Raw genomic sequence first — 26,452 nt, forward strand, 5'->3', positions numbered from 1 at the left:
CAGTGCTGTTTCCCCAGCACCTAGCAGTTCTTGGCGTACAGCAGGTGCTCAATAACACATGTATGTAACCTATGAATGAATGAATCCCTACAAGACAGGACAGATTCACGCAGGGCAGTGTAAATACTGCCTCTTCTAAGGTAAAGAGGCAGAGCTCAGAATCTTGAACCATTTATTGAACGCCAACACGAATGCACATATGCGCTGACTTCCCACAACCATCCCTTTCAACCACCGTAGTAACGGTGGACGTAGAAGTGTCAACCTGCTCAAAGTCACGCAGTCGTTAACTGACCGACCGTCAATTATTACTCCCATTTCTCAGATGCTGAAACTTTATTAGACAGAAGCCCGCCCGGCTAGCGACAGCGAGCGAGGAAGGGTGGAGGAAGCAGGACCCGCCCTCCTACAGGCTGCATCCGGAGGCCTCGGGGCTTCCGGGCTTCCGGTGCGCCTGCCCCGCGGCCTGGGCTTCGGGACGTGCGCGCCGTGTGGGGCGCGCACGCAGGGCGGGGCGTGCGGGGGCGCGCGTGCGCAGGCGTCGCGCGGAGGGACGAGGCAGAGCCGCGGAACCGCAGCCAGGTCAGTGCTGGTCCACGCCGCCCGCCCAGCGTCCGCCGCCGCCGCCGCCGCCGCCGCCGCCGCCGCCATGGGAGTGCAGGTGGAGACCATCTCCCCTGGAGACGGTGAGTAGGCTTGTCCGGCGACCCCGAGTGGCCCGCCGCCGCGCGCATCCGCTCACCGCGCCCGTCTGTGTGTCTGTCTTTCTCCTCAGGGCGCACCTTCCCGAAGCGCGGCCAGACCTGCGTGGTGCACTACACCGGTGAGTCGGCGGCGGGCCTGCGGGGTGGGGGCCGCGGCCTGCGGGCAGACGCCCTGGGCGTGGCGGCGGCGAGGCCCGCGTTGCCCGAGGCTGAGGCCTGGGTGGTGGCAGCGCCCCCGAGGGGCAGCCTCGGGCCTGCCGAGCCCGGGACGGTCTGAGCCGGCGCTTGTGAGCGCTGCCAGTGATTGGGCATCGTCTCGCGCTTCCAGAGCAATTCTGTGCTTCACATGCCGCCCTTACGCCCACTGCACAGATGGGGAAACTGAGGCTTGGGGAGGCGAAGTCGTGTGCCCAAGGTCACACGCTCAGGAATGGGCAGAGCCCTGGCCAGGGACCATCAGAAAGGATTTGCAGCATTTCTGTATCCGGTTGATAACCTGGACCGCCTTCCGGCCCTCTCTTCGATGGAGATATGGAGGGCGAGGTAATACCCAGTCTGCCGAGCTGCCTCTTCCCCCACCCGAGGAGGTAGGGATTTGTCCCTCCGCGGTGGGTGGAGAAACGTCCCAGTTCCATAGTCACTGCTTTGGGCTCAGCCTGGCCCTAGAGGAACTAGATCTCCAAGGTCTTTTTCTCACTACTTTTGAGCACTTACAAATCCAGGGGCAGTAATGGCCTAGGCTGACAGCACAAGTAATTTAGGCCCTCATCCCTTCTACGAGTAGACGCTTTTTTCACCCCCATTTTAAACATAAGGAAACAGGCCCAGTTAGGATAGCTAACAGTAAGATAAGCCAGAGGAAATCGTAAACCCTCAGTCAGAATTCAGGCATCAGAGTTGCGAGTCCTGTGCCTTGAGACCATCTTTCACTCCATGCCCTTACAAGGTCCCCTTGGGTTGTGATGGGGAGGTGGGGGGAGGCTGAGCAGGCGGAGGCCCTGGGCTGTGGGCTGGAGGAGGGGTCTGGTGACTGGTGTAGCCACTGTGCAAACCTTGGCTCCCCCTCCTTCCCCTTCTTGCCCTTCTCACCTTTGCTCGGTGCCGCCTCCTCCTTCCTCTGTTTCTTCTTCTTCCCTCCCTTTTCCTCCTCTCCCTCCCCTGGGTAGTAGGCTGTAGGCAGTTCTGACGGAGGTGCTCAGGATAAGCCCTACCCTTCTCTCTCAGATCATGGCAGGGTGGGGGGATGGGCTTCTGTTGAGGGAAATGACTTTCACTGGAAAGGAAAAAGACAACTAACATCTCCCTCCTGTACCCCTTTATTTCTGTGGCTCTTTTGTTTGTCTGGTCCTTCTCCATAGGTAGAAATGGGGGCAGGGGTTGGAGGGAGTTAAGTCCAGAACCTTTAAAAAGGCTGCTAAAGGAGGAGGTATTGAAACCCATCTTTGTAGGAACAGTCTCATGCCTGTGAACAAAACGAAGCGGTTTTGATGTTTTAAACAACTTTGTGGGCCGTGGTCAGTACCTGAACCTAGGAGATCTGGTGGAGGAAAGTCAGTTTGGTTGGTTTTGATCAGTGGGATGAGAAGAGTAACCATTGCCTTTTACAGTGCTGGGGTGTTCATTTAACGCCCATAGCCAGCTGGGACAGACTGGGGCTCAAGAGAGGTGATGAGGTGACTTTGACACACACACACACCTGGTTTGTAAGTAACCAACACTAGGATAATTGGCCACATCTGTCCCACCCCTCAAGTGTGTGCCCCTCATCTTTGGCTTACCCATTTTCTGATGCTGATGGCAGGACTGGATGCCAGCATGTAGGCAGGACAGCATTTCACTGTGCCTCTTAGTGAAATGTCCCCGCTCAGCCTGTATGGAGTCTTTTCCTAAGAGAACAGATGGTTGTGGGACCCAGAACACCATCAGGGATCCCAGTGCCTCTTTGCCATGTGTGTGTTTTCTTTGAGGGTGGTGCCCACCCACACATTCCTTGAATGTGGCAGGACCCTGGTATGCATTAGGACAAAAGCTTTCTTTCTTATTTTATTTCTGACAAGCCTACAGAGATGCCTTAGTGAGAAGCCAGTCAGCCTCAGGCTCACAGAATACACCGTTCTCGGCAGGTGGCATTGTTCCTGTGGGTCTTTGCCACCAGCCTCCCAGGAAGAACCTTTTTGAGACCTGTGGGGATGTGAGAGGAATAGTTAGGCACTTTAAAATTTCGTCTATAGAAGTTAAGGCTTTTAAGCCACTGGGAACAGAATCCATCTTGAGGGAGCATGGTAGGGTGGGTGGGGAATATCATTAAGATCGGAGGGTCTTCAAAGGCAAGAAGCCTACTGACTCTTGAGGGGAGGAGGAAGTCTCATGAAGCCCTGGTTTTCATCTGGTTTTCTCTGCCTAGCTGCTTCAGTAGTCTCCTGTTACAGATGTATTTTTCTGCTTTTCCCACATGGTGGATTAAAAGTCCCCTGCATGCCCACCCACCCTACTGCCACTCCCATGCCCAGTTTCTCTTGTTTTTTCATGAGTATGGAGCTCAGATTGCTTGGCTGTGTGCCTCCAGTGATTATAATTCCAAGGAGGGGAAATCTGATTGACCCAGGTTTGGTTCAAGTGAGCAGTCTTGATCTAGTCCACTCTGGTCAGGTGTCTGTTACTGCCAGTTTGGGGCCAGGTCCAAAGGAACAGCAGTGGCAGTAAGCCACCAGAGGTATGTCTAGCACAGATGTTACCACAAGGATGTTTTAAATGCTACTGGCGGCTGCCAGTAGTAGCCTTGACGCTACTCTCAAGTCTCCCTTGGGTGCCTTCTGTGGCCTCTAGCAGAGCACAGCATGAGCTTGGCTCAGAGAAAGGCCCATGCCACCTCTTTGTGGTGCCAGAAGGAAAACGAAAGCTTCATTGTCACCAGCCAAGCATCTCGTAGCATGACAGGCATTGGGGTGGGAGGGAGGAGGTGGAAAGATAACCTGCCAGATATGTGCCTTGAGGATCAGGTGGATTCTCACAGCTCCCTCCTTGCCTTCAGTGGCTTCATCATTGTTATTGTTGCGCTTGTCTTGACACAGCTAGGCTTATTTCTCTTTTCCTCACATCAGCGGGCCACGTGTCTGCTATTGTCAGAGCAACCTCAGATGGATTGAAGGAATTCTTTATCTTAGTAGCAGTTGACATCTTGTCCTTGAGTTCAGGTTTAAGTAGTCCATGGCCTGGCTTCTGACAGAAAAACCAAGAGTCCCTCAGCCCATCTCCTCTGGAGGTCCACTTGGAGGGCAGGTGAAGGCGTTTTCCTGCAGCCCCCCACCCCCACCCACCTTGATTTTCTTTAGCCTCTGCTCTCCCTTCTCTCTGCTTTACTCCATTGACTCCCCTGAGGGGTGTTTCTTGGCTGATGCTCTGATGTCTGGAGGATGGCTCACCCCCAGCAGAGACTCTTCGGATGGCTTCCTTCTGTGCCATCTTCGGACCGACAGGTTCTAACCGCTCGGGCAAGGCTGCAACAGGACTCTTTTCCTTCTTCTAGCAAATGTTATTGAGCAGCAGCAGCAAGCCAGGCACTAGGGACTTGGTCAGTGAACTAAACAGATGTGGTCTGATGGGGCTCCCTGCTGGGTGACAAGACTAATAGCATGAAGGTGTGACACAGCAGGTGGTGGTGAGAAGCACTGTGGAAAGATTAAAGCAGAGTGAGGGCATGGGAAGGGGTCTGTTGCCTTTCCTGAAGGTGGATGGAAAAGGCCTGTGACAAAATGACATTTTAGTATTTTTCTAGATTAAGTTGTGGAGTGGGCTGTGTGAAGGGTACTCTGCAGGGAAGAGCTAGTGCAAAGGCCCTGAGGCTGGAGCATGCTTGGTGTACTGGAGGACAGCAAGGAGACCAGTGTAGCTGGACTGGGTTGCATGAGGGGAAGGTGGTAGGAAGGTGGTAGGAGATAAGGTAGTGGTGGAGCCTTGCAGTTTACAACCACATCGGCTTTCTCTCTCAGTGGGGTAGGAGCCATTAGAGAATCATGAGCTGACTTGGGTTTTAACAGGCCCACTCCCTTCTGGCTACTGTGTGGACATTGACCTGTTGGGGACAATGGCAGAAATAGGACGCTGGTTGTATCCTGGGTGTGTGGAGTGTGCCAGCCTTGGCAGGTGAGCAGGGATGGACAGTGCCAGGTGGACAGTGAGCCCCAAAGAGGATGTGGGTCCTTTGCTGGATTCTGATCTAGCCTCTGCCGTGTAACACGTTATGAGAACTTGAGCCAGCGTCTCGCTTTTCTCAGCTTCCATGTGCCATCTGTAAACCAGGAGAAACAGTGACTGCTGTGAGGAGTTGCTGGGGGTGGCAGTTATGCTGTTAGTGCACATCCTGTCATGAGGGCTCCCTGTGTCCCAAGCCCATGGTGCTGTATCCCCCAGTCCTTGCAGCTGTCACCACCTGTGATGTCTAGAGTGGGAAACATGCAGAGCCTTGGTCCCAGCACCCAGCTCCTAGAGTGGCCCAACCTTGCAGTTAAGAACCAAGAGAGTTGGGGCGCTGAGACCACATCCTCCCGCTTTACAGATTGGGAAATAGGCACTTGAAGAGATGAATCTGAAGAAGCTGGTTCTTTCTCTGGGTATGCTCCAGACGTTTGATCATGCAACATGCATAGGGTTCCCAGAACTCCAGTTCAAGAAGGTTGCCCTGAGACTACAATTGGGCCTAGAAAGGGAACAGAATTGTAAGCTTTGAATTACTACTTCTTACCTTCTTCAGCGTGTAAATCTCTCTTGGCATCATGATTGGGACAAGTGGATAGTTGATAATGTTAATCATCAAAGTGGCAATTTCTTTAAATGTTTTATTTCAAATCCAAACATAAATCATTTGCTAAAAGGGCTGTGTCTTTCCTTTGGGATGACTCTTCTGATAGTTTCTCATCAAGATTCTTGCAAAAACTAATTTAGGCCTCCTTTAAAGTAGAGCAGGAACTGTTGTAAGGTCATGTAAAGGCCAAACCTTTCTAGAGTTTTAAGATTTTTTCTTCAGACATACATTAGTCTCATCCACACAATTATTCAATAGCAGTATTTTTTTTTAGATACTTACCTTTATTGAGTCTTTCCAGTCAGCTAAGACCACTCTTTTTCTGTTCACATTCATATTTCATTTATTTACACATTACTTAATTATGTTAGCTATACTCACTATAACTGACATAAGTGAATTTGGGAATAAATGTAGCTGTCCTACCCTTGGTAAGCATAAAACTCCTGGCGGAAAGGAGTGAGGCTGAGCCAGAGATGGGGGCATGGATGTGCTTTCTGCTGGGGCTGTGCAGGCTGTGGTTTTTGAGTGTGATGAGGCAGTTAAAAACTGATCAAGGGAACTTCTGTATATAATAAGGGAGGGAAACAGCTAAGCCTTGGTCAGTATACTTATTTGTACCCAGGTCAGTCCATCCACTTGGGAATGTTCCATGTGGCTTCTAATGTAATCTGCAGAAAAATTGGTGACTTTCAGTTTGGTTTCTGTATGTCCATTCAACTGTTGATGTTTTAGTACCCAAGACACTGCCCGTGAGTTGAAAGTAGAAATCTTTATCCTCCTCCCAACTGTAAAGGGCAAGAACTTTGTTTTGAAAGTTTGGGGTTTAGATGTTCTGTCTTGTTTTTCTTGTTGTTTGACTTAGGTTTGGGTTTTTGTTTTTAATCTTAAAACTTTCCATATTTTGGATCCTGTAAAATGCTGCCTAGGAGAACTATCTGCAAAGAGTCATCAACTGAAAATCACACTGAATTATGAGTTTCAACTGCAAGTGCTAAGTTCTAACTCTAGGTACGTTTTCAGTTGTCTTCCCATCACCAGGAGAGGGTATGTGGGGACCTGCTTTCCGTGAAGCAGAGTGCTCTGGATGTGGCTCTGTTTCTGCTGGATTTATAGTGAAATAATCCACTGTCCTCTTGAATTCCTAAGTCCTAGCCTTGGGTCTTAACCACTGTTTCAGTGACGTGGGCCAAGCACCAGTAACAGTGCAGGGGTACTTTGCCCAGCAGCCTAGGCCACGTCTGCCTCTGCTGGTTCCTTCTGAGGCAAAGCAGGCTGCAGTGGGGAGATGAACTCCTGCCCTCTTTTTTTTTAAAGGCCTTCTGCCCCTTCTCCAAGGATTTGAGTCTGGTTCTTCCCCAAAGAACAGCTGAACAGTTTGGGAAGAGACCCACGTGAAAGTGACATCAACTGCCTTGCAGCCAGATGCTGCTTTAACAGCCCTTCATGCAACTGTAACTCTTGCTCTTTTCATGGTCTTGTGCTTTTAACTGGATACCCCAAAGTTTTCACATTTTTCTCACTAATTAGTAATTTAAAGTTGCTGAAAGTAAAAACTGCCATTCTGGGATTACCCCTCAGATTCTTCTACCATATAGGGAAAAGGTATAAATAGGGATGCTTCGTGCTTGTCCTGTGGTTCTTAAAGATCGTGCAAGTGAAGCAAACCCATGAGTGCCAGCACTGGCATTGTGCGTGCCAGGCTTGAGCTGAGTGCCACAGGGACATAGAACTCTGAATCTATCTGTGACCACTGGCTGCATTTGGTCAGGAGAGACAAAAATATATTCTCCAAATTGAGAAACGGAGCTATCCCAGGTCATTTCCGGGTCATGAGAGAGGTTTGTGTGTAGTCAGAAATGAAGTTGGTCAGCTGTGTGAATAGAAGGTCATGCTGGTGATGGTTATTACTGAAGAGTGGCCTCTGGAGCTTCGAGTGTCAGCTGTCATGTCTGAATGGTAATCTCAGTTGCCTTCTCTCAGCACGGTGTGCTTTCTCTAGGAAATGGTAGCACTAACTGGGCAGGTGGTTTCACTGTTCAAGTGCTCCAGGTCCCAGCACTGAGACACCCAGAGTTAAAATGGAGTATCCACAGAGGCTTCATTTGCTGCCTGCCTCTCCTGCCCCCTCCCCAAACAGAGGAAGCACCTTGCCATCCACTGCCAGGTTGGGTGTAGGAGGTGAACATAGGTGGGATTTTAGTAAATCTCACTTTTTTCTTTAAAAAAACACTTTGATAGAAGCATTATTGACACCCAGTAAACTTCATAAGCTTTGATACTTGAAATTGAGCAGGAAATGGTCCTTGAGCTTCCTGCTTCTGGGGACATAAACTAAGTGAGCTCATTACATAGCCTTCCGAGGGTCATAAGGTACTAATAAAACGTGGCTTCTGCTCTTAAGGAGCTCCCAGACACCAAGGCAGTGGGACTGTGAAGTTAGTCTCATGGAGTGAGGTTTCTTCCCATCCCTAGCTACCACTGGCATGCTTTTCCGTCAGCCAGGTTTGCATTGTCTAAAGTTTTATGTAAATGGAATTTGTACAGTGTGTATGCTTATCAGGCTTCTTTCACTTGGCCTGATATTTTGAGGTTATGTTGTTCCATGTATGGATAGTTCATTTTTTTTATTGCTGAGCAGCTTCCTGTTGTATGGATATACTTGTTAATCCATTCACCAGTTGGCAGGTGTTTGGGTTCTAGTTTTTGGCTATTAGAAATAAGTCTGCTGTGAATGTTTGTATAAAAGTCTTTCTGTATGGACTTAGGTTGTCATTTTTCTTGGATAAATATCCAGGAGTAGAATGGCTGGGTCACACAGGAGGTATACATTTAACTTAAACTGCCAAACTGTTTTCCAAAGTGTCGATTCATCTATATTCCCACGGGCACTGTATGAGAATTCCGGTTCCTCCCCATCCTCACCAATACATGATAGGATCAGTCTTATTAGGTGTACTCATTCTAATCTCCTGGTGCTTTTCATTTGCATTTTTGTGATGACTAATAATGTTGAGCATCTTTTCATGTGCTTACTTGCCTCTGTATATCTTTTTCAGTCAAGTATCTATTCAAATCTTTTGCCCTTTTTGAGTTGTTTTCCTATCATTGAGTTTGAAGAGCTCTTCATATACTCTGGACACAAGTCCTTTATCAGATACTTGCTTTGCAATGATTTTCTCTCGGTCTGTGGTTTGACTTCATTCTCTTTAAAAGTATCTTCTTAAAGTGCAGAAATTTTTCATTTTGATTAAGTTCAACTTACCCTTTTATGGATTGTGCTTTTTGGCCTCATATCTAAGAAATCTTTGCCTAGTCCACAGTCACAAAGATTATTTCCCCATGTTTTCTGGAAGTCTATAGGTTTTATGTTTACATTTAGGTCTGTTATCCACTTTGAGTTGATATTTGATTATGATGTGAAGTATAGATCTAAGTTTTTACTTTTTGCCTGTGGATACCCAGTTTTTCCAGCCAAATGTAGTTTTCATCTCAGACATTATAGCTTTCATTTCCAGAAGCTGAATCTTACTATGTCGTTCCTACTAATTCTAGCATCTGGGTTGGCATCAGTTGATACCATCTCATTGTGGTTCATGTTTCCCTGCCTCTTTGCATGTTTGGTAATCTTTGGATGCTAGACATTGTGAGTTTTACCTTTTGGGGTGCTGGGTATTTTATTCCTGTAAATCTTCCAGAGCTTCGTACTGGGAAGCAGTACTTGGAAACAATTTGATCCTTTTGGGTTTTGCTTTCATGATTTGTTAGGTGGGTCTGGAACGTTGTTCATTTGGGGCTGATTATTCCCCACTATTGAGGCGTGATCTTCCTTGTCTGGCTAGTGGGAACAGGGACTGATCCCAGCCTGTGTAAGCTCTGGGTGCTGTTCTAAAACTCTTCAGATGGTTCATTTCCCGGTCTCAAGTAGTTTCCTCAGACATATGTGTTGCTTAGTAATCTGCTGAATATCAAGGCGACCCTCTGCCTGTCTCTGGGGATTTCTCTCTACAGTTATCTCCTCCCTCGTACATGCCCTGTGGACTCCAGCTGCCTTGAGCACCATCACAGTTCCCCATTCCCAAGGCACTGTAGTTTGTAAGTAGGACTCACCATCTCTCAGGGAATCACTGTCCTTCACTGCTATGTCCAGGGTCTTAAAAATAATTGTTTTTGCTATTGTCTGGGTTGCAACAGGTCTCCTCTCTCCTATCTCCTCTCTCTTCCTCCCTCTCTCCTTCTTTCCCTTTTTTGGGGGCAGATTTGTTTGTTTATTTAGTGAGGGTTTTTTTGTTTCTTTTGGTGGTTTAATTAGGAGGGTAACTCTGATCCATTCTTCCATCTTGGCCAAAACTACCTGTTTTGATGTCCCAGCTTCTGTTATGTTCTGCATTCAGCACTGACCACCTTAGTTCCCATTCTAGAAAAACACTATATGCACATTCATTCCTGCTTCTTAAGGGACACTGCTTCCTCTTCTGCGTCACCTCCTCCCCAAGCCTGACAACTTAGAGCCATATATAATGTGGTCTGTTCTTCCCTGTTGGGGAACCCTCCTCCCTACCACCTCCTTGCCCCCGTAGCCTGTGACAGTTGTGTAATATCCTGCCCAGCTGTAGGGTTATTGTTTACCTTTTGGACTTAGATTATAGGAAATCCCCCTTCTCAGGTCTAAGGAACCCCACTATTACCAATGCCAACACTCAGCCCTTCCCTATGAAGATTTCTTTTCCAAGGAAGTGAGTGAGATTGACAGAGTGACTTTGATCAGAAGTTCTGGAACTCATCTGACATGGGGTCAGAGAATAAGGATCCTCAGCAAAGCTCCTGCTTAAAGCTCCTTGACTTAGAAATTCTGTTTCTTGGCTCTTGTGGTTTTTAAAATAATAGGAAGAGGCTTCGCCCCTCTATGTCCCAGAAAAGCCTAAGGGAACTGGGGTTAGAAGGACATCCTCCCAGACCCACAGTCTCTATACTGAAGAGCATCCACTTCTCCAGGCTGGCTCAGAAGGAGGTAGAGCCTGGGTCCCACCTTGTGCTTCCAGCCTGGTACCAGTCAGCTTGAAGCATCTCACCTTCAGGCAAAGAAGGGTGAAGCTATGTAGCATCTGGAGTTGCAGTGTATTTAATGAGGTATAAAAAGAAAGTATAGGGAGTCTATTTCAGTATCATGTGGTTTTTCATTGTAATCAAACTATGATCTTACCCTGGTTGGGATCATTTTCAAATTTGGCAGAAAATAAGATATTTCTTTTGTAGGTATACTATATATTTTAAACTTTTGAGTTGCAACCCATTAGTGTATCATGAAATAAATTTAGGGGGTTACAATCAACAGTCTTTTTGAAAATGAGAAGTACATCTCATTTAATAGTAATGTAGTAACTATTAGAGGTAAATTTTGTTTCTTTAAACAGATTTATGTGTGTACTGGGTCTTGCCATAGCACACAGGTCTGTTACAGTCAGTGATAGCTCTTAGTGGCCCAGGTTGTTGAGTTCCACTTTGCTCTTCCTCTCATGGCAGCAGTACAGTGGGATGTGCTAAGTCAATGTCACATGAAGATTTACCTCATACCAACTGGATTTCTTTCAGCTGCAAGTAATAACTGAAACCTGACTTGAGGCAAAGCAGACTTTTAGTCACCTCAGAACATGTCTTGAGGTGGGTGGGTGGTTTGGGGCTGATTCAGAGCCACAGGATGACTACTCTTGTGCTCTTGACCTCATGGTTACATGGTGGCTGTCAGGGTTCCAGACATCACATCCTCACACACAGCATTCAACAGGAAGGGAGGGCATGAGCTTTCTTCCTGAGTGTGTTTCTTTTACCAATGATGTGGTCTTTCCTGCAAGATTCCAGTAAACTTCACAGTTGGTCTGAACTGTGGGTTCAAACTGACCCATATGCCTACCCCACACCCATGATGGCATAGGACAAAGCCTTAGATTGATTCCACTTCATCTTAATGGGCCAGGATGTTGCTGTTACTGGAAAGTCAATGTTCAGTTAGAAAGGGGTTGGGGTGCTAGGTCTGGATTTTTCAAGGGACTGTAATGTGCTGCAGCCTGGGTTCCAGATGCCCCTCTGGGCAGGTTTTTCTCTGAGTTTTGTCCACACAGCCTTTGCAGACAGTCAGGGCTCAGGGGCCAGGGACCACCCTCCTATCCTTGGGCTTCCTAACCTAGTGACTTGTCCACCATGGCCGCCCAGGAAGCCCCAGGGCTCTGCTTAAGGTATTCTCTAAGGAGTGTAAACTAGAAGAGGCTATTTCTGGTCTTTAGTCTCCTTTGAGGTTCACAGTCCCCCTTGGGCTAAATAAAGCCTTTTACTAGACCCAGAGCCATACTTCTCACTTGGGCCAATTACTGAGCCTTGGGGTTGGTTCCCTTGTTTCGGTGATGAGCAGTCTCTCGTGGATGGACGAAAAGGCCTGCCCCTGCCCGGCTGCTGGTTGCCCCTTTCTCACCCTTAACACTGAGTCCAGCTGGGTTCAGTGTGTGAAGTAGAGCTCAAGATGGGCTGAAATGAATGTCTTCAGCGAGGGTTGTAGAGGGTAGAGACCGGTTCTTCTCCCCATTACTCATTTATAGGAAACTGTTCATGTCCTGTCATTTGTCACTTACCAGGTGTGATTGTATTTTGGTAAAGAGGTGAGCCACATGTACACCCCAGCTTTCTAGTTCTGGGGTGCCAGTTCCTGGCTCTCCACTGACTTGGCAATAGTGGCTCCCCATCTTCCTGTCTCCTCCCTCAGCTCCAGGCAGTGTCAGCACCCGTCTGCCCAGGACGTCTCCCCTTCTGCTCTGTTAGGACAGCAGTTCCCAACCCTCACGCCTCATTTCCTAGTTCATCAGAGTAGAGGTATCTGGTGATTGTGATAAAGCTCTCAAGCTCTGCTTCCCCGTCCCACTTGCAAGTGTTGACATTGTTTTTTAGGTTGCGATTTTGTTGGGATTTCCCTTCTCTAAAAACACAAACACAACAGAATTCTGTTTCCCTGGGCCTTCTGAGTGATGCTTGGAACTGTGGTAGGTGCCCCCCTCTGCCTCCAGTGAAGTCAGCTTTGTGTTAATCTCCTGTCACAACGCACTTGCCATTTCCTGGCTTGAGAGTTTTCAGGACCTCAGTGACAGCTGTCACAGTTGGCCAACACTGACACATTTCTCTTCCTGAGAAAGCAGTGCTGATGGTCTTTTTTGAACTAGGAATTGCAGTTCCTCTTCTCTCGGGGCACTCACCCTCTGACATAGCCATCTCTGGAACACCCCCTCTTCACGGAGGCTGCCACTGCTGTGTCTGGCTTCTGGGAAACTGTAAGAGTAGAATGAACATGGTTTTTGGAATTTAGAGCCTCGCCCCTACTCCTTCAACAAGTCACATCACTTCTCTCTGCCTCTGTTTCCTTCATCTGAAATGGGGACAGGCCTGGGGAAGGACTGAGTAAGTTCATGTATGGAAAGTGCCTTGCCCTGCACCTGACTCAGCGGAAGCACTGTCCACAGTTTAGCTTGCATTGTCAGCAGTTCACTGACCAGAGGCTTTTGGTGTCTTTTCCAGCACCACTTCTCCGATTCTCTGACACCAACTGGTGTGCTCCAGTTCAGTTCAGTTCTGACATTACCCATGTTTCTATAAAAGTTGACGGGTGAATTGAAGAAGCAGTATTGGTTCTTGCACTGTATATGGCTTTGTTGTGTGTACCTAAAGGGCCCATGGTTATTCTCACTCTGGGAGGAAATGCACAGGGTGTGGGCACGCCAGAGTATGTACACTTCCCCTTTCTGCAGACCGGAGTGGACTGCTGTCTGCCTCTGGTGGTCAGCCTACTTCTTGGGGTCGGGGACCATTCACCACCACAGAGTGGGGGCTGCCCCAACTCCTCAGAAGCCTATAGAGAACACGGGAAATCCTCCCTGGATACCGCAGTTCCTCCTCAGGCCTAGAACAGCCTGCCAGGCCCCTCAGTGCTGGCATCTGGGATGGGCACTCTGCTGAAGGCTTCTGACTTGCTGCACATCATTACCCCTTGTCGCTCATGTTACAACTGCCCTTTTTCACAGGGATGCTTGAAGATGGAAAGAAATTTGATTCCTCCCGGGACAGAAACAAGCCCTTTAAGTTTATGCTAGGCAAGCAGGAAGTGATCCGAGGCTGGGAAGAAGGGGTTGCCCAGGTATGCTCTTATTTTTGTTTTGTTCCTTGTGTCTCCCTTTTAAATTGTGTTTATGGGTAGGACACTCATATGGTTCCAAAGTCAAAGAGGTGTAAGTGAACATTTTCACCCTCATCCCACCCCGTCTTTCCAGTCCCCTCACCAAGTAGCTCCTGTTATTGTTCCTTGTAGTTTCTTTAAGCATATACAGAAGCACACACCTTTTCTCTTTTCTTCCTTTCCTTTCCTTCTCTTGTCTTTCTCTTCTTCCTTCCTCCATTCTTTCCTTTCCTTCCTTTGTTTTTGGCCGGCGCGCGCGCGCGCGCGCACACACACACACACACACACACACACACACACACACACACACACACACACACACACACACACACACACACACACACACACACACACACACACACACACACACAATTTTGCACTCTGCTTTTTCACTTAACTTATCCTTAACACTTTATATCCTGGCGCGCGCGCGCACACACACACACACACACACACACACACACACACACTTATCCTTAACACTTTATATCCTGGCGCGCGCGCGCGCGCACACACACACACACACACACACCACACACACACACACACACAATTTTGCACTCTGCTTTTTCACTTAACTTATCCTTAACACTTTATATCCTGGGACGTGAAAGGGGAAGCAGCCCTCTTATAGCTGTACAGTATCCCTTAGGTAGGTATACTATAATTTATTTGACCAGTACCCTGTTGATGGCCATTTGAGTCATTTCTGTTATTTTCCTATTGTCAGCAACGCTGTAGTGACTGATCTTCTATGGAGTTTATTTTACATCTGTGCCAGTATTGCCATTGGCAAGTTCTCAAAAGTAGAGTGAGTGGCTCAGTGGCTGTCGGGACTGTATTTTGACATCCTGCCCAGTTGCATCTAAACAGATTGCACTGAAATGCCCCCAGTGGGCTGTGAGGTGCCTGTCACCTCCCAACCCTACCAGCACAGTGTGTTAAAGTTTTGGTTTCAGGAAATATAAACATGGAAAATGTTATCTTGGTGTAGTTGTAATTTGTGTTTGTCTTATTTTTGACCATGTTGTGTCAGAACACCTCGGAGGTCATACTCATGGACAGAGTCGTTTGTCTGGAGTCTGCTTCGTCTCCTCTCCCCTCTGCATTGGTTTAAACGGCTTTTGTTCTGCCAACTCTATGAAATTCCCAGTAGACAATAGGGGACCCCTGGGTTGCCAAATTTCAGTTGGATTCTGTCCTTTCATCGAGCCCAGGAATTTTTTTCTTGGCATTAACCAGGTAAAAGGATGTTTACAGTGGCCTGAGACACCGGGGGCTTTAAATTAGGCCCTACATGATGGGTCATTAGTCTGTTTCCCTCTCACCAAAGAGAATTAGAGATTTAACCCAAGTGGAGAGAGATTTCTTTCTCTTTTCCAAGATATACTTGTTGTCCTTCCTATATAAAAGATCACCGATTCATCGCCACACAAACTGCTTCACTTTCAGAAACTCTAAGCCATCCTACTCCCAGGTGTCTAGGCTCCTTTCCAGCAGGGCAGAGGGCTGGCAGTACAAGGAGAAGTTCTTTGTGGTTTACTTACTCTGGAAACCTCACCAGCCATGTACCTTTCGGTCCCATCCTGTCCCCACCCATCGTGTCTGGCCAGTCTTGAGTTTGTAGCCTATCCCCCATGTCCGGTGCCAACCATTGTCTCCACCACAGCTCATCTTCTGTGGCTGTTGCAGTACTGAAACAATGGCTCTGTTGTGTGTTCCAAGAACCATAGCTGAGATAGTGTTATCAGCTTGCTTCACGTCCCGTGCTGGGTGAGGCATGACAGGGTGTTGGGGAGGTGTCCAGCCTGCCCCCCGACCCAGTGTGCTTTGGGATCAGTCACAGCTCTGCTGCTTGTGAGAGGCCTGGGAAGTCTGAGACCTGCACAGAGCACCTTCCTGTAAACTCCTTCTCGGGGTATTTCTTCAGCATGTGAGTGGAAGGACAGCTGTCTTGGGCCCTTTTTCCCTTCTGATATTGCTGTTTGGGTTCATGTGTTTAAGGTGTGCATCCTGCCACAAGTACTATTTGGTCAGCTTGCTTTTTTCATCTAGTGGTGTATCGGGCATCTCTCCATGTCTGTACATTTATGGCCAATGTGTATACTCTTCCTAGTGGCCAAGCCATGGTGCACATGCTAAACCACTCCTCTTGTAACGGACATTTGGGTTGTTAGCAGATCCTAGAAGTGGAAATGCTGGGTAAAATGATAGTTTTGAATTTTAGTAGATGAAGCCATGTGCTTTTCACAGTTCTTACCGCCTTGGTCCAGCATGTCCTACCTTCTGAAGGGAGCTGTAGGAAGCACGGTTTCTGAGTTGGCATTAGAAAGTTCATTACAGCCTGCAGCTTCCTCGTTAGTCACCATCCCTTGGGCGGGATCAGAGAGCCAGGAATGCACACATGGAGACTTAAAAGAGATGGGAGAAGGATAGAAATACAACAGAAAGCCTGCTCAGTGTTCACAAAAGAGAGATCTCAACTTATTTGTATATTTGACTAGCAATTGAAAGAAGTTTAAATATATTCTTAAAAGTGAAAAATTTCCCTCCACCCCCGGCCCTGGCTCTGTTCATCCCGTAGAAAAACATTGGTATTGTGTCCTTCCAAAGCTGTTTTCTGTTTATACAGGCAGGTACAAATATATAAATATTTTCATCATTTTCACACAAATGGTAGAATGCTGTACATGCTGCTTTGTGCCCCAGAAAATCATACTATCTTTTTTGAAGTTTTGCTGTATTTCTGAAAATAAATATAGAAAGCACAAAAAAGTAATGACCCCCAAATATTACTTTCTCTGTGTGTTTTTTCTTAAAGTCAAGTTTTGACCAAAGTAGTCCTTTTTCAAGGGTGTAGGTGCCACTTAACATGTCCTTTGAGTGACATGCACCGAAAGGACAAGGTGTGACTCTTCCAGGATATTGGCTGCCCAGAGTCAGCTCACTAAGACCTGGGCAGAAAGGTTGAGGGCCCGACCATTCTGGAAGTCAAGAGGGGTTTTTATCTGCTGTTGAGCTTGTGGAGCCAGGTGTGGGGATCATCCCGCCCGATTGCCTGCACCCCCAGGTCCGGCACAGGGCGGTGTCCGGCACTGGGCAGCTGCATAGTCACTGCAATGCCCTATTCACGCCATCCTGGCCAAGGGACACCAGATAAACAGCTCTGCTTCTCACAGAGACAGTAGGGGAGTGTGTCCAGCTGATTTGTTCCTTGTTTTCACAGATGAGTGTCGGTCAGAGAGCCAAACTGACAATATCCCCAGACTACGCCTATGGTGCCACCGGGCACCCAGGCATCATCCCACCAAATGCCACCCTCGTCTTTGACGTGGAGCTTTTAAAACTGGAATGACAGGAATGGCCTCCTCCCTCAGCTCCCCATTCTTGGGTAAGGAACGTGAATGGCTGTTACCTTTGCTTCTCTTGTGTTGTGTCTAGTGTTTGGTGGGTGGCAGAGAGAACCAAAAACGCCCCAGTCTTTTCCCCCTTACATTCCTTACATTCTTCCTTTAGTTTTAGTCTTAGTGTATCCCTTCAGTGCAAGTTGCTCACCCTGTCAAAAGGGATGGCATATACTCTCAAACCAGCTCATGGGGATGGGGCAGCTGATGGTAGCTATTTAAGTGAGGTGTTTTATATGTAGCTTATGAACTAAAACTAAGTTGGGAACTGGAAATACAGTCCAAATTTTTAGTGCCAGCATCTTTGCTCTTCAGAAGAAAGTCCATTGGTGACTGCTTTCCCTGGCCTGGTTTGTGCAGCCACCTCACTCACACAGTTTGTGGTCATGCCGTTAGATGATAGGAAAGATGGTTAGCCACCTGGGCCACCTGCTTTGCATGGAGAGCAGTCCCAGGACACTCTAGGCCAACAGGTTTTAACAGTGTTAAAACCACTTTTAACAGTGGTTTAAAAGGTGAGGTGAAAGGATGCTCTCAGTCCTAGGAAGGGATCTTGGGGACCTGCCTGAGATTTCCTGTGCAGCAAGTGAGGAAATACACCCAGAGAGGAAGGCCTTAACTCAAGGTCACATCCTGGCAGTGTAAATTAGGGTCAGAAGCCCTTTCTGTACTTTTTTCTCTTCCTCTACCCTCATTTCTAGGAAACCAAAGCCATTATCCTATTGGCACATAGCTTTACATGTGGGTATTAGAATCATAAAACACATGAGTATTGTTATCTTTTCAGTTGCCCCAGACCTCTGCATTTGCTCCCCTCTTGACCCTGGAACTAGAAGGCCACAGCCAGGGGCTGGGAAAGATTGTTTTTGGTTGAAAGCTGCAAATAAGTGGCTGCCAGCCTGTTTGTTACAGTCTAAACTTGTCCTGTTGTGGACTTAAGTGGTGCTTCTTAAAGAATTGGCTGTTTTCTTTCTCTGTGGTTTGAGCCTTACCGGCTGGTTCCTAAAGGCCTAGTCAGGTTTGACAACTCTGACTTCTCCACTTGTCATTCCTACCAGAAGGGAACCCCTGACACTTTACAGAGCCTCTGTCTGCCCAAAAGTCTCTACATAATCCACACCCTCCTTCTTCCCCTTTGAGAGCTGAGCCCTTTGAACATACACGTACTTGAGGGAGTCTTGGCATTCCCCTGATTTGGAAGCAGGCTTTCTGTAAGTCTGGTAGGGCAGAGGGAGGAGGAGGAAGGGAGAGAGGGATGGAGGGCTGCACACCACCCTGGCCTAAGCACCCCCAATGCCCTGCCGAAGACCATCTCAGAGCTTCTTGCATGGGTGTTGAAGGAAAGCCCAGGGGCAGAACCAGACAGTTAGCGGTTTGAGTGGTTGAACAACTGAGATTTTCTAAGTCTGTTCGACGTGAAGAGTACAAACTTAGGACTGTTCACATTAAAGTCACCTGGGAAGCTTTGAATATTCTCCTGATGTCCAGGCCCTGCCATGGACCAGTCACACAATCAGTGGGAGTGAGATCCAAGTGTTAAGATTTTTTAAAGCCCCCAGGTGATTCCTGTGTGTAGCCAAGTTGGAGACCCTCTGATAATGGGGACTCTGTTGTCAGCATTGTGGGTAGACTGCCCCTCTTGCTGTCCTCAGCAAGTAAACTTAATCTTAGGTGTTAAAAAAAAACAAGACATGAACCATCTAAACAGAGAAGAGGTTGCTCCCCTGGGAATCTAGCCTGAGCCTTGCCGGCTCTCCCTAGCTGGAGCATAAGTAGCTCGGTCCAAGTACGATGTAGCAGCAGTTGGGGAAGGCACTTAGTGTGACAGACAGCTTTGTGGCTGTCCCTACTGCACACGTAGAGCATAGAGTTGCTAGAACTCACAAATCTTCTGTCCCCAACAGATGTGCCACGGAGGGATCTGCGCCTCCAGATGCACACATGCAAGTCCATACGGAGCTTTTCCTGATGTTCCACTACACTCTTTGTATAAACATCTACCCGACTGAATGTGTCTGTCACCCAGCTTTGCTCTTCCCCTTTCTCCTCGTATGTGTGTTGACCTAAACTATACGCTATAAACCTCAAGTTACTCATTTTTTGTTGGGGGGTAAAGATTCAGTTTCAGTCTTTTGGATCTAGGTTTCCAATTAAGTATTAGTCAAGTATTAACAGCACAAATAATGGGTTAACTTTAGAATAGGAATTGGTATAGGGGGAATGCAAGAATCTTTATTTTATTTTATTTTTTTTTGGATGAAATTTTTATCTATTATATATTAAACATTCTTGCTGCTGCGCTGCAAAGCCATAGCAGATTTGAGGCGCTGTTGAGGGCCGAATTATTCTCCAAGTTGAGAGATGTTCTTGGGTTGAATTAAAAGCCCTACCCAAAACTCAAGTGGGGAGGGGGAGAGCCTTTGCCTCCACTGCCCCACCCCACCCTCCCCTTAAACCCTCTGCCTTTTGAAAGCAGATTGTTTTCACTGCGACTTGGACACTACAGGTATTTGTCCCAGGCCAGCAGGGATCTCTAAAGCCTTCATGGCCTGGCATTTTTTTTTTCCCAATCCTGTGGTTTTTCTAATGGATATTCAGGACTTTTATAATCTCATAGCTATCCAACCTCCACTTCCTAAATTTTAAGAACTTTAATTGAAAGTTTAAATTGAAGGTGCTGTTTGTAGACACTTAACACCCGATGAAAGCCCAGCCATCATGACAAATCCTTGAGTGTTGTCTTAAGAAAATGATGCTGGTCATCGCAGCTTCAGCATCTCCTGTTTTTTGATGCTCAGCTTCCCCTGCTGATCTCAGAGTTTCCTGGCTTTTCCTTCCCCGTCGCTCACCCCTTTGCCGTCCTGTGTAGTGACTGGTGAGAGAAATTACTGCTGCCTATCCCCGCCCCTCCCCCCACCTACCCGCACTACATATCAGTTTCAAGTTTTATTGCAATAAAAGTGCTTTATGCTGGCTTTTCTCAGCTCTGTGTGATGGTGGTTACTTATAGGTGCCTCCCCCTGCCATTTGGTGCGGGGGCTGGGGTAGGAGGTGTGACAGTGGGGATGTGGTGTCTGAGGCTGTGTCGTGGCCAAAGAATTGCCCAGGAACGTGCTTTCGCATCAGCCTCTCGGGCTGGGGGCCAGTAGTGGGTTTACATGCTCACCCATGGCAGGAACTACCTGGAGGTCAGGCTGGGGTCACCAGGGAGCACCCCTTACCCACCGTCAAGTATTTATTAAACACATGTTCTGGGTGCAGCACTCTGCTGGGTTCTCTGGGGTAACCAAGTAGTGGAAGAAGGAACCACTCTCAAGAAACAAGTCACAGCCCAGTTGGAGATGTGCTTCCAGAAAATGGATGAGCTACGAAGGGAAAATTTTGGTTTTAAATTTGTTGTCCTCAGTGACATCTGGTGTGCAGATTCTCTGTTGTGTAGGCAGGCTGGACGATTGCAGTAGATTCCTTGGCCCCTACCCAATATATGCCAGCACTACCCACCCCTCTTGTTACAGAGACCACCAGAAATGCTTCCACACTTTCACAGACATCTTTCAAATCTGCCCTGGTTAAGAGGCTTTGATTTTAAATAGATTGTTCAAGGATTTGCTTGATGATTTTCCAAATCCATCCCTTTAAGTCACTGGAGTAATATTTCAGTCATACCTTATTTTCCCCAAATTCTCTTTAAAAAATTTGTCAACAAGTGAAAGATTTTTATAGTGAACACCCATATACCCATCACCTTGATTCTAACCATAAATGTGGTGTTGTACCTGTTTATCACATGCTTATCATCTTTAAATCCATCCTTTAATCATATCATGTCAGAATAAATCACTCCAGTTCCCCCTAAACATGTATCTTTAGAATTCAGTATCGTTTATACCTGTGTACCCTGAGAGCATAATAAGATACAGAATATCACCATCATCTCAAGAAAGTTCCCTTATGCCCTTTCCAGTTAGTCCCTACCTACCCCACCCCCAGAGGCAACAACTGTTTAAATTTTTCTACCACATTTAATTTAAATGGGATCCTATACTATGTCCTGTTGCACTCAGCAGTGCTGGCCTTCACTCAGACACACAGGGAAGCTGTTAGTTCTCCCTGAACTTAAGGTTCAGAGGTTCCTCTAGATCAGGATGGGGGTCTGTGGCAGAACCATGGCCCCCAAATACACAAGAGAGGCCACATGGAAGAGAACTGAGATCCCCAGCCACAGTCCCAGAATTAAATCTGAAGAAATGACTGATCGGGCCAGCTGGGGAAGGGCTTGGTGTCCCCTGAAGGCCAAGCCCTGAGCCCCAGAATGGGATCAGGGTTCTGTTACTAAAGAAGCAGGGGCACCAGTGGGCCTGGCTGGAACTGGCTTATGTTGCTACTGAGTATTTTCACTTCCTTTTTATTTTTGAGAAGCATGGTGGCTACATTCACAGCCCTAGGACTCAGCAAAACTTCTGATTCTGCTTCTGACCTTTGCTAAGGCTTAGACAACCAAATTACCCTGTTCTGAGTTTTTCCATTCATTGAATGGACTTGGGGTATGGCCAGTTGGTCAAAATGACCAGATGAACTTTTAAGATCCAACTCTCAAATTGTAATTATTTTAAATTTGATGATTATGAAACTTTCTGCCAAGGCAGCCATCCCTCACTCCCCACTCCCCAATAACTGTAGTGACAGTTTGACTACAACAGAGCATCCCATCGACCCCCGCAATTGTTCCAGAAAATGGCTGGCTACAGAAAACCCGACACCCCTTCCTCTTGAAATGCTGGCTTGCTTGCTTGCCTCCTTGGGCCTAACCAAGGATGGCCAAGTGTACTTGAAGACCAGCTAGTCTCTCCCTCCTTCCACAAATCCTACTCCTTTTCCAATGAGATACTGTTGGTTTTTCCTTTTTACTCAATAAAACAGATGCCCTGACATCTCTGAACCTCTGCTGAAACAAAGGTGACAGCAAAAGGATTCTCCTGCTCCAAGTTTATGAACAAACAGGATTGGTTAATTTCGTCTTGGACTTAGATTTATCTTTGACATGTAGGATGTGCATATATAAGAATTCTGCCCTTCACACAAACCTGCTTCCTCAATAAATGTAGGTTCATTTTGGTTGACAACCTTGGTCTACCCTGGCTTCTCAGGAACCATCAAGAAGCCATAGAGATTTTTCTCAGGTCTCTAAATGCACTGAATTAGTGAGGGGCAGCTGACACCAAAAGTGAATTAAAACTGCAAGGGCAGTACTCCCCTGGCTGCTGCCCAGAGTGTGCCTGAGGAGTTCCTCAGAGTTCCCTGAGTTCCTCACATGCATAGGGCAGATTGATTGCAGACCCATCAGAGGCTGGGCTTGCTGCAGCAGCTGTACCGTAGGGCACACAGGAAAACAGCTGTCAGTTTTTATTAGGAAGGTAGAAATACTTGCCAGTGGGTATGTAGGACTGGTATATTACTGGATCTGTCCACTAATTACCACTGTAGTTTTTCCTATTTTCAAATTCATGTGTTTCTCAAAGGAGTACATGCCCGAGATTTAGGGAAAAATTCAGTTAGCCAGAATGTTATTTGTGGTATGCCATCCTTGTGATCAGTGCTGTTCTAGGTGCTAGGAGTGAATAAAGAATAGGACAGAGAAAGGTACTGCCTGCTACATTCTAGTGGAGACCCCAAATGAGCAAATAAGTAACATCAGTTATCCAGACGATGGAAGCAGAGGGAGAGGGAAGTAACCAAGTGAAGGCTTGGATGAAAACCATTCTAGGCTGATAGAACAGCAAGTGCAAAGGCTCTGATAGATAGTGATTTAGGGGTACTGGAAAAACAGGCCAGTATGGGGAGAGTAGGGGTATCAGAGACAAGAGTCAGGCAGCAACCAGGTAAGATGGCTTTATGTTACAGATGTAGTGAGCATGATGATGCCACTGGTGGATTTCAGCAGGTTAGTGATGTCTTTTTGTTTTTAAGAAATGTCTCTGGAAGCTGGAGAATTGGCTGAAGGGGAATCATGGTAGTTAGTCTCCAAAAATGGCCCCTGATGTGTCCTCCACTCCTCTTGAGTCTAGGCTGTCCTCATGGCTGCTTTGATCATTAGAAGGCAATGGAAGGGTTTGTTCTGGGACTTCTAAGCCCAGTTCTTAAGAGGATGGCCAGCTTCTACTTCCTCTTGGATCACTAGTTCTTGGACCCAGCCTACACATAGGGGCCACATGGAAGAAAACTGAGACCCCCAGCCACAGTCCCAGTTGAGGACCCAGACAAGTGCCACACCAACTACCAGCTAGGTTGAGTGAGTCACCTGGGCTTTATGCCTCTCCAGCATTTTGCCACAGATGCCCACAGGCCCAGTAACATCACAGGAATAGAGGAACCACCTCACTCAGCAAAGGAAAACCAAAAAATCGTGAGATTGAATAAATAGGTCTTGAAGTGGTTTATTCATGGCAATGGATGATAACTTAAATGAGGGCAAGGGGTGGAAGCAGATCACCAGTGAGTTGGCTGCTGGGGTCATTTAGGTCAGAGATAATAGAGGCCTTGACCTGATTGGCAGAAGTGAGGGTACTAAGTGGTCAGATTTGCGATATACTCTATGAGGGTGTCTTTCAGGCTTGGCTGTGAGGAAAAGAGAAACAGACAAGCAGTGGTTCCTTGCCTGGCCCTCCTCACTCCAGACCACTCTGAAGAGAGAACTATTTTAAACTTGTAGCTCGCTCTCTCCTGATAGCTACCACCATCTTTCACCAATTGCTAATACTGTTTTTTTTTTAAGAAAGAAAAGAATTAAGAAAATCTTTGAGTGGAAAAAACCTTCTTAATCACAAAACAAAACATCCAAGACAATAAAGGAAATTATAAGTAGATGTGACCACCTTTAAAAAATGAAATTTAAAAATTCATAAAAGATATCACGAACCAAAGGTGAGTCACAAAGGAAAGGATATATTTGAAAAATATAACAAATTTTATGCCCTGAATACATAAACAATTCCGAAGAAAAAGAATTTATAAAAGATAATAGGCTGCTCTAAGAATTTTACATTATGTTGCTGTATCTTGATGTATCACTCTTAAATATCCTTTCATGTGGACTCTTATCCACCAGCAGACTTGTGCAGGCATCTTCTCAGTTCATTCCCATAGTGGTCTCACCCAGAAGCTGAGAGGAGATGCCTCTGCTGTGGAGCTCACAGTGTTACTTCTGCCATGTTTTATTGGTTCAAACAAGTCAGAAGGCCAGCCTAGACTCAAGGGGATGAAGAAATAGAACAGCAAAGTCACACCACAAAGTGGTATGGCTAAAGGGAGGTGTGATCCACTGGGGACCAATATTGTAACAGTCTACAACATGATGTCTAAAAATGTCTTTTTTCCACCCTCACAATTGATAGTTTGGCTGGGAATATTGTTCTAGATTGGTAGTTATTTTCCCTAAGAATGAAGGCACTGTTGCATTGTCTTGTAGCTTCCAGTGTTCCTGAGAAAGGTGATGCCATTTTGATTTCTGTTCCTTTATATATGATTGCTTTTATTCCTCTGAAATCTTTCAGGCTCTTCTGCTTACCTATGTGATGATGAAATTTCATAATGTGGCCTTGTTTGGGTCTTCTTTTATCCTCCTCTCCTTTATTTCATTTACTGGTTGTGCTGGGCATTTGGAAAGTCATTTTAACCTGGAAATGTGTTCTTCACTTTGGGCATTTTTCTTAGATTCTTTCTTTGATAGCCCTATTTTCCACAAATATATTTTCTCACAAAACATATTAGAAGAATGGTGTTATTTTACATTTTTGCAAATTTGTTTAAAGCCTAGCTTAGTAGAAGACAGATAAATTCTCTACTTCTATATTCCTTCTGTTGTAGTATGTTATTTTCATTAAAGTATATGGAGAAATTTTGATTAGACACATTTTAAAAGGAGCTTATGTCTGAACAGATAGTACAGAAACCACTATAACTAGAAACATAGCAACCATCTATTTATGTTAGGACTTTGCTAAATGGGAAATACCAAGTCACTTTTTTTAAAAGAATATATCCAACCTTGCACTGGTAGAATACAAAACTGGTTTTGTTTCCCTGTATAAAAACCACTTAGCAGTGACTGTAAAGGGGTTTATAGGGGGGACCTGGTATATTCTTCATGTAAGTGTAGATTAATGATAACAAAAAAAAAAAAGAAAGAAAGAAAGAAAGAAAAGGGGGATTACTCCCTGATAGGATAAAACTAACTGTAAATCAACGATTAATGCATGCTTTAAATATTCTTAATTTTGATCACTTAAAGGGTGTCAGATGATCAGCTATGGAGGAACATTTTTCTGATAATATTCTTTTCTCTTAAAAAAAAAAAAGCAGTTCCTGTGTGGTGACCTCCAATGAGTTCTACACAATGGTATAAAGGGCATATCAAAATGTGGGCAAAGGGTCTGTTTGTGTTTATACAGAGGATCAAAGCCTAATTTGGCTACTCAGAAAATGAACTAAGATACGATATGAAGAAGAACGTCCAACATCAGCACTCTCTGGAAGAGACATACCAGAAGATGATCATCAAAAAACCTCAACAAAGATCCAGGCGATGCTGCAGTTGTAACTGCATTCATCCCACCGGTTCCTGGACTTGCCATTGGAATGAAGAAGGAGATATCTAAGCTGGCCTGTGCATACAGTAAAACAACAAATTTGACTGGATCTATACTGTTGGAACTCAACCAAGAATTAGGAGAAGTACAAGTTGTAGCACTCCAAAATCTTACAACTACAGACTATCTACTGTTAAAAGAACATATGGGATGTGAACAGTTCCCAGGAATGGGTTGTTTTAATTTGTCTGATTTCTCTCAGACTGTTCAAGTACAGTGGGACAATATCCATCATAACATAGATAAATTTTCACAAATGCCTAAGGTGCCTAACTGGTTTTCTTGGTTTCACTGGAGATGGCTGGTAATTATAGATCTGCTTTGGTTATGTAACTGTATTCCTATTATGTTAATGTGTGTGCACAATTTAATTAGTAGTTTAAAACCTGTACGTGCTTAAGTTACTCTGCAAGAAGATATGTCAAAGAAATAATCTTCCCATGTTTTCTTCCGTCTGCTACTTCTATAGCTTTTCTTCTTCCTTCCTAATTACAACTCTTAAATAGAATTCATGCCTCATATCGAATTTACCGAGTATCTTAATTCCTCCAAGTGGTAAAGATACCTCAAGACAAATGCTGGGCATAGAAGCCACAGGGCATAAATCTGCAAAGAAGTAAAAAGCTAACCTTTTCGAACAATATGGCTTCTCTCTCACTTACCAACTTTACATTTCCCTGTATGGC

General features: G+C 46.1%; 1 protein-coding gene across 2 annotated transcripts; it reads left to right on the top strand.

Annotated features, from left to right (window-relative positions):
• Positions 1 to 514: 514 nt before the first annotated feature.
• FKBP1A (FKBP prolyl isomerase 1A) lies at positions 515 to 25,348 on the top strand. 2 transcript variants are annotated; one of them, XM_036926442.2, is made up of 5 exons: positions 515 to 686; positions 776 to 823; positions 13,566 to 13,678; positions 16,944 to 17,108; positions 19,026 to 20,104. In XM_036926442.2, exons 1-4 carry the CDS (start codon positions 650 to 652, stop codon positions 17,070 to 17,072), a joined length of 327 nt encoding a protein of 108 aa, XP_036782337.1. In that variant the 5' UTR covers positions 515 to 649; the 3' UTR covers positions 17,073 to 17,108; positions 19,026 to 20,104. The 2 variants fall into 2 exon arrangements, with proteins under 2 accessions (XP_036782337.1, XP_057358838.1); XM_057502855.1 differs by lacking the exon at positions 19,026 to 20,104 and adding an exon at positions 23,187 to 25,348 and having other exon boundaries at positions 522 to 686.
• Positions 25,349 to 26,452: the final 1,104 nt, after the last annotated feature.

The sequence above is a fragment of the Manis pentadactyla genome, chromosome 5 (genome assembly GCF_030020395.1).
Source record: "Manis pentadactyla isolate mManPen7 chromosome 5, mManPen7.hap1, whole genome shotgun sequence".
Lineage (NCBI taxonomy): Eukaryota > Metazoa > Chordata > Mammalia > Pholidota > Manidae > Manis > Manis pentadactyla.

What these genes read in the sequence shown, in the direction of transcription:
- FKBP1A (XM_036926442.2), top strand. Translation starts at nt 650, where the DNA reads ATGGGAGTGCAGGTGGAGACCATCTCCCCTGGAGACG. An exon ending in GACCATCTCCCCTGGAGACG is followed by an intron (nt 687 to 775) that starts GTGAGTAGGCTT and finishes CTTTCTCCTCAG; the next exon opens with GGCGCACCTTCCCGAAGCGC. An exon ending in GGGAAGAAGGGGTTGCCCAG is followed by an intron (nt 13,679 to 16,943) that starts GTATGCTCTTAT and finishes TTGTTTTCACAG; the next exon opens with ATGAGTGTCGGTCAGAGAGC.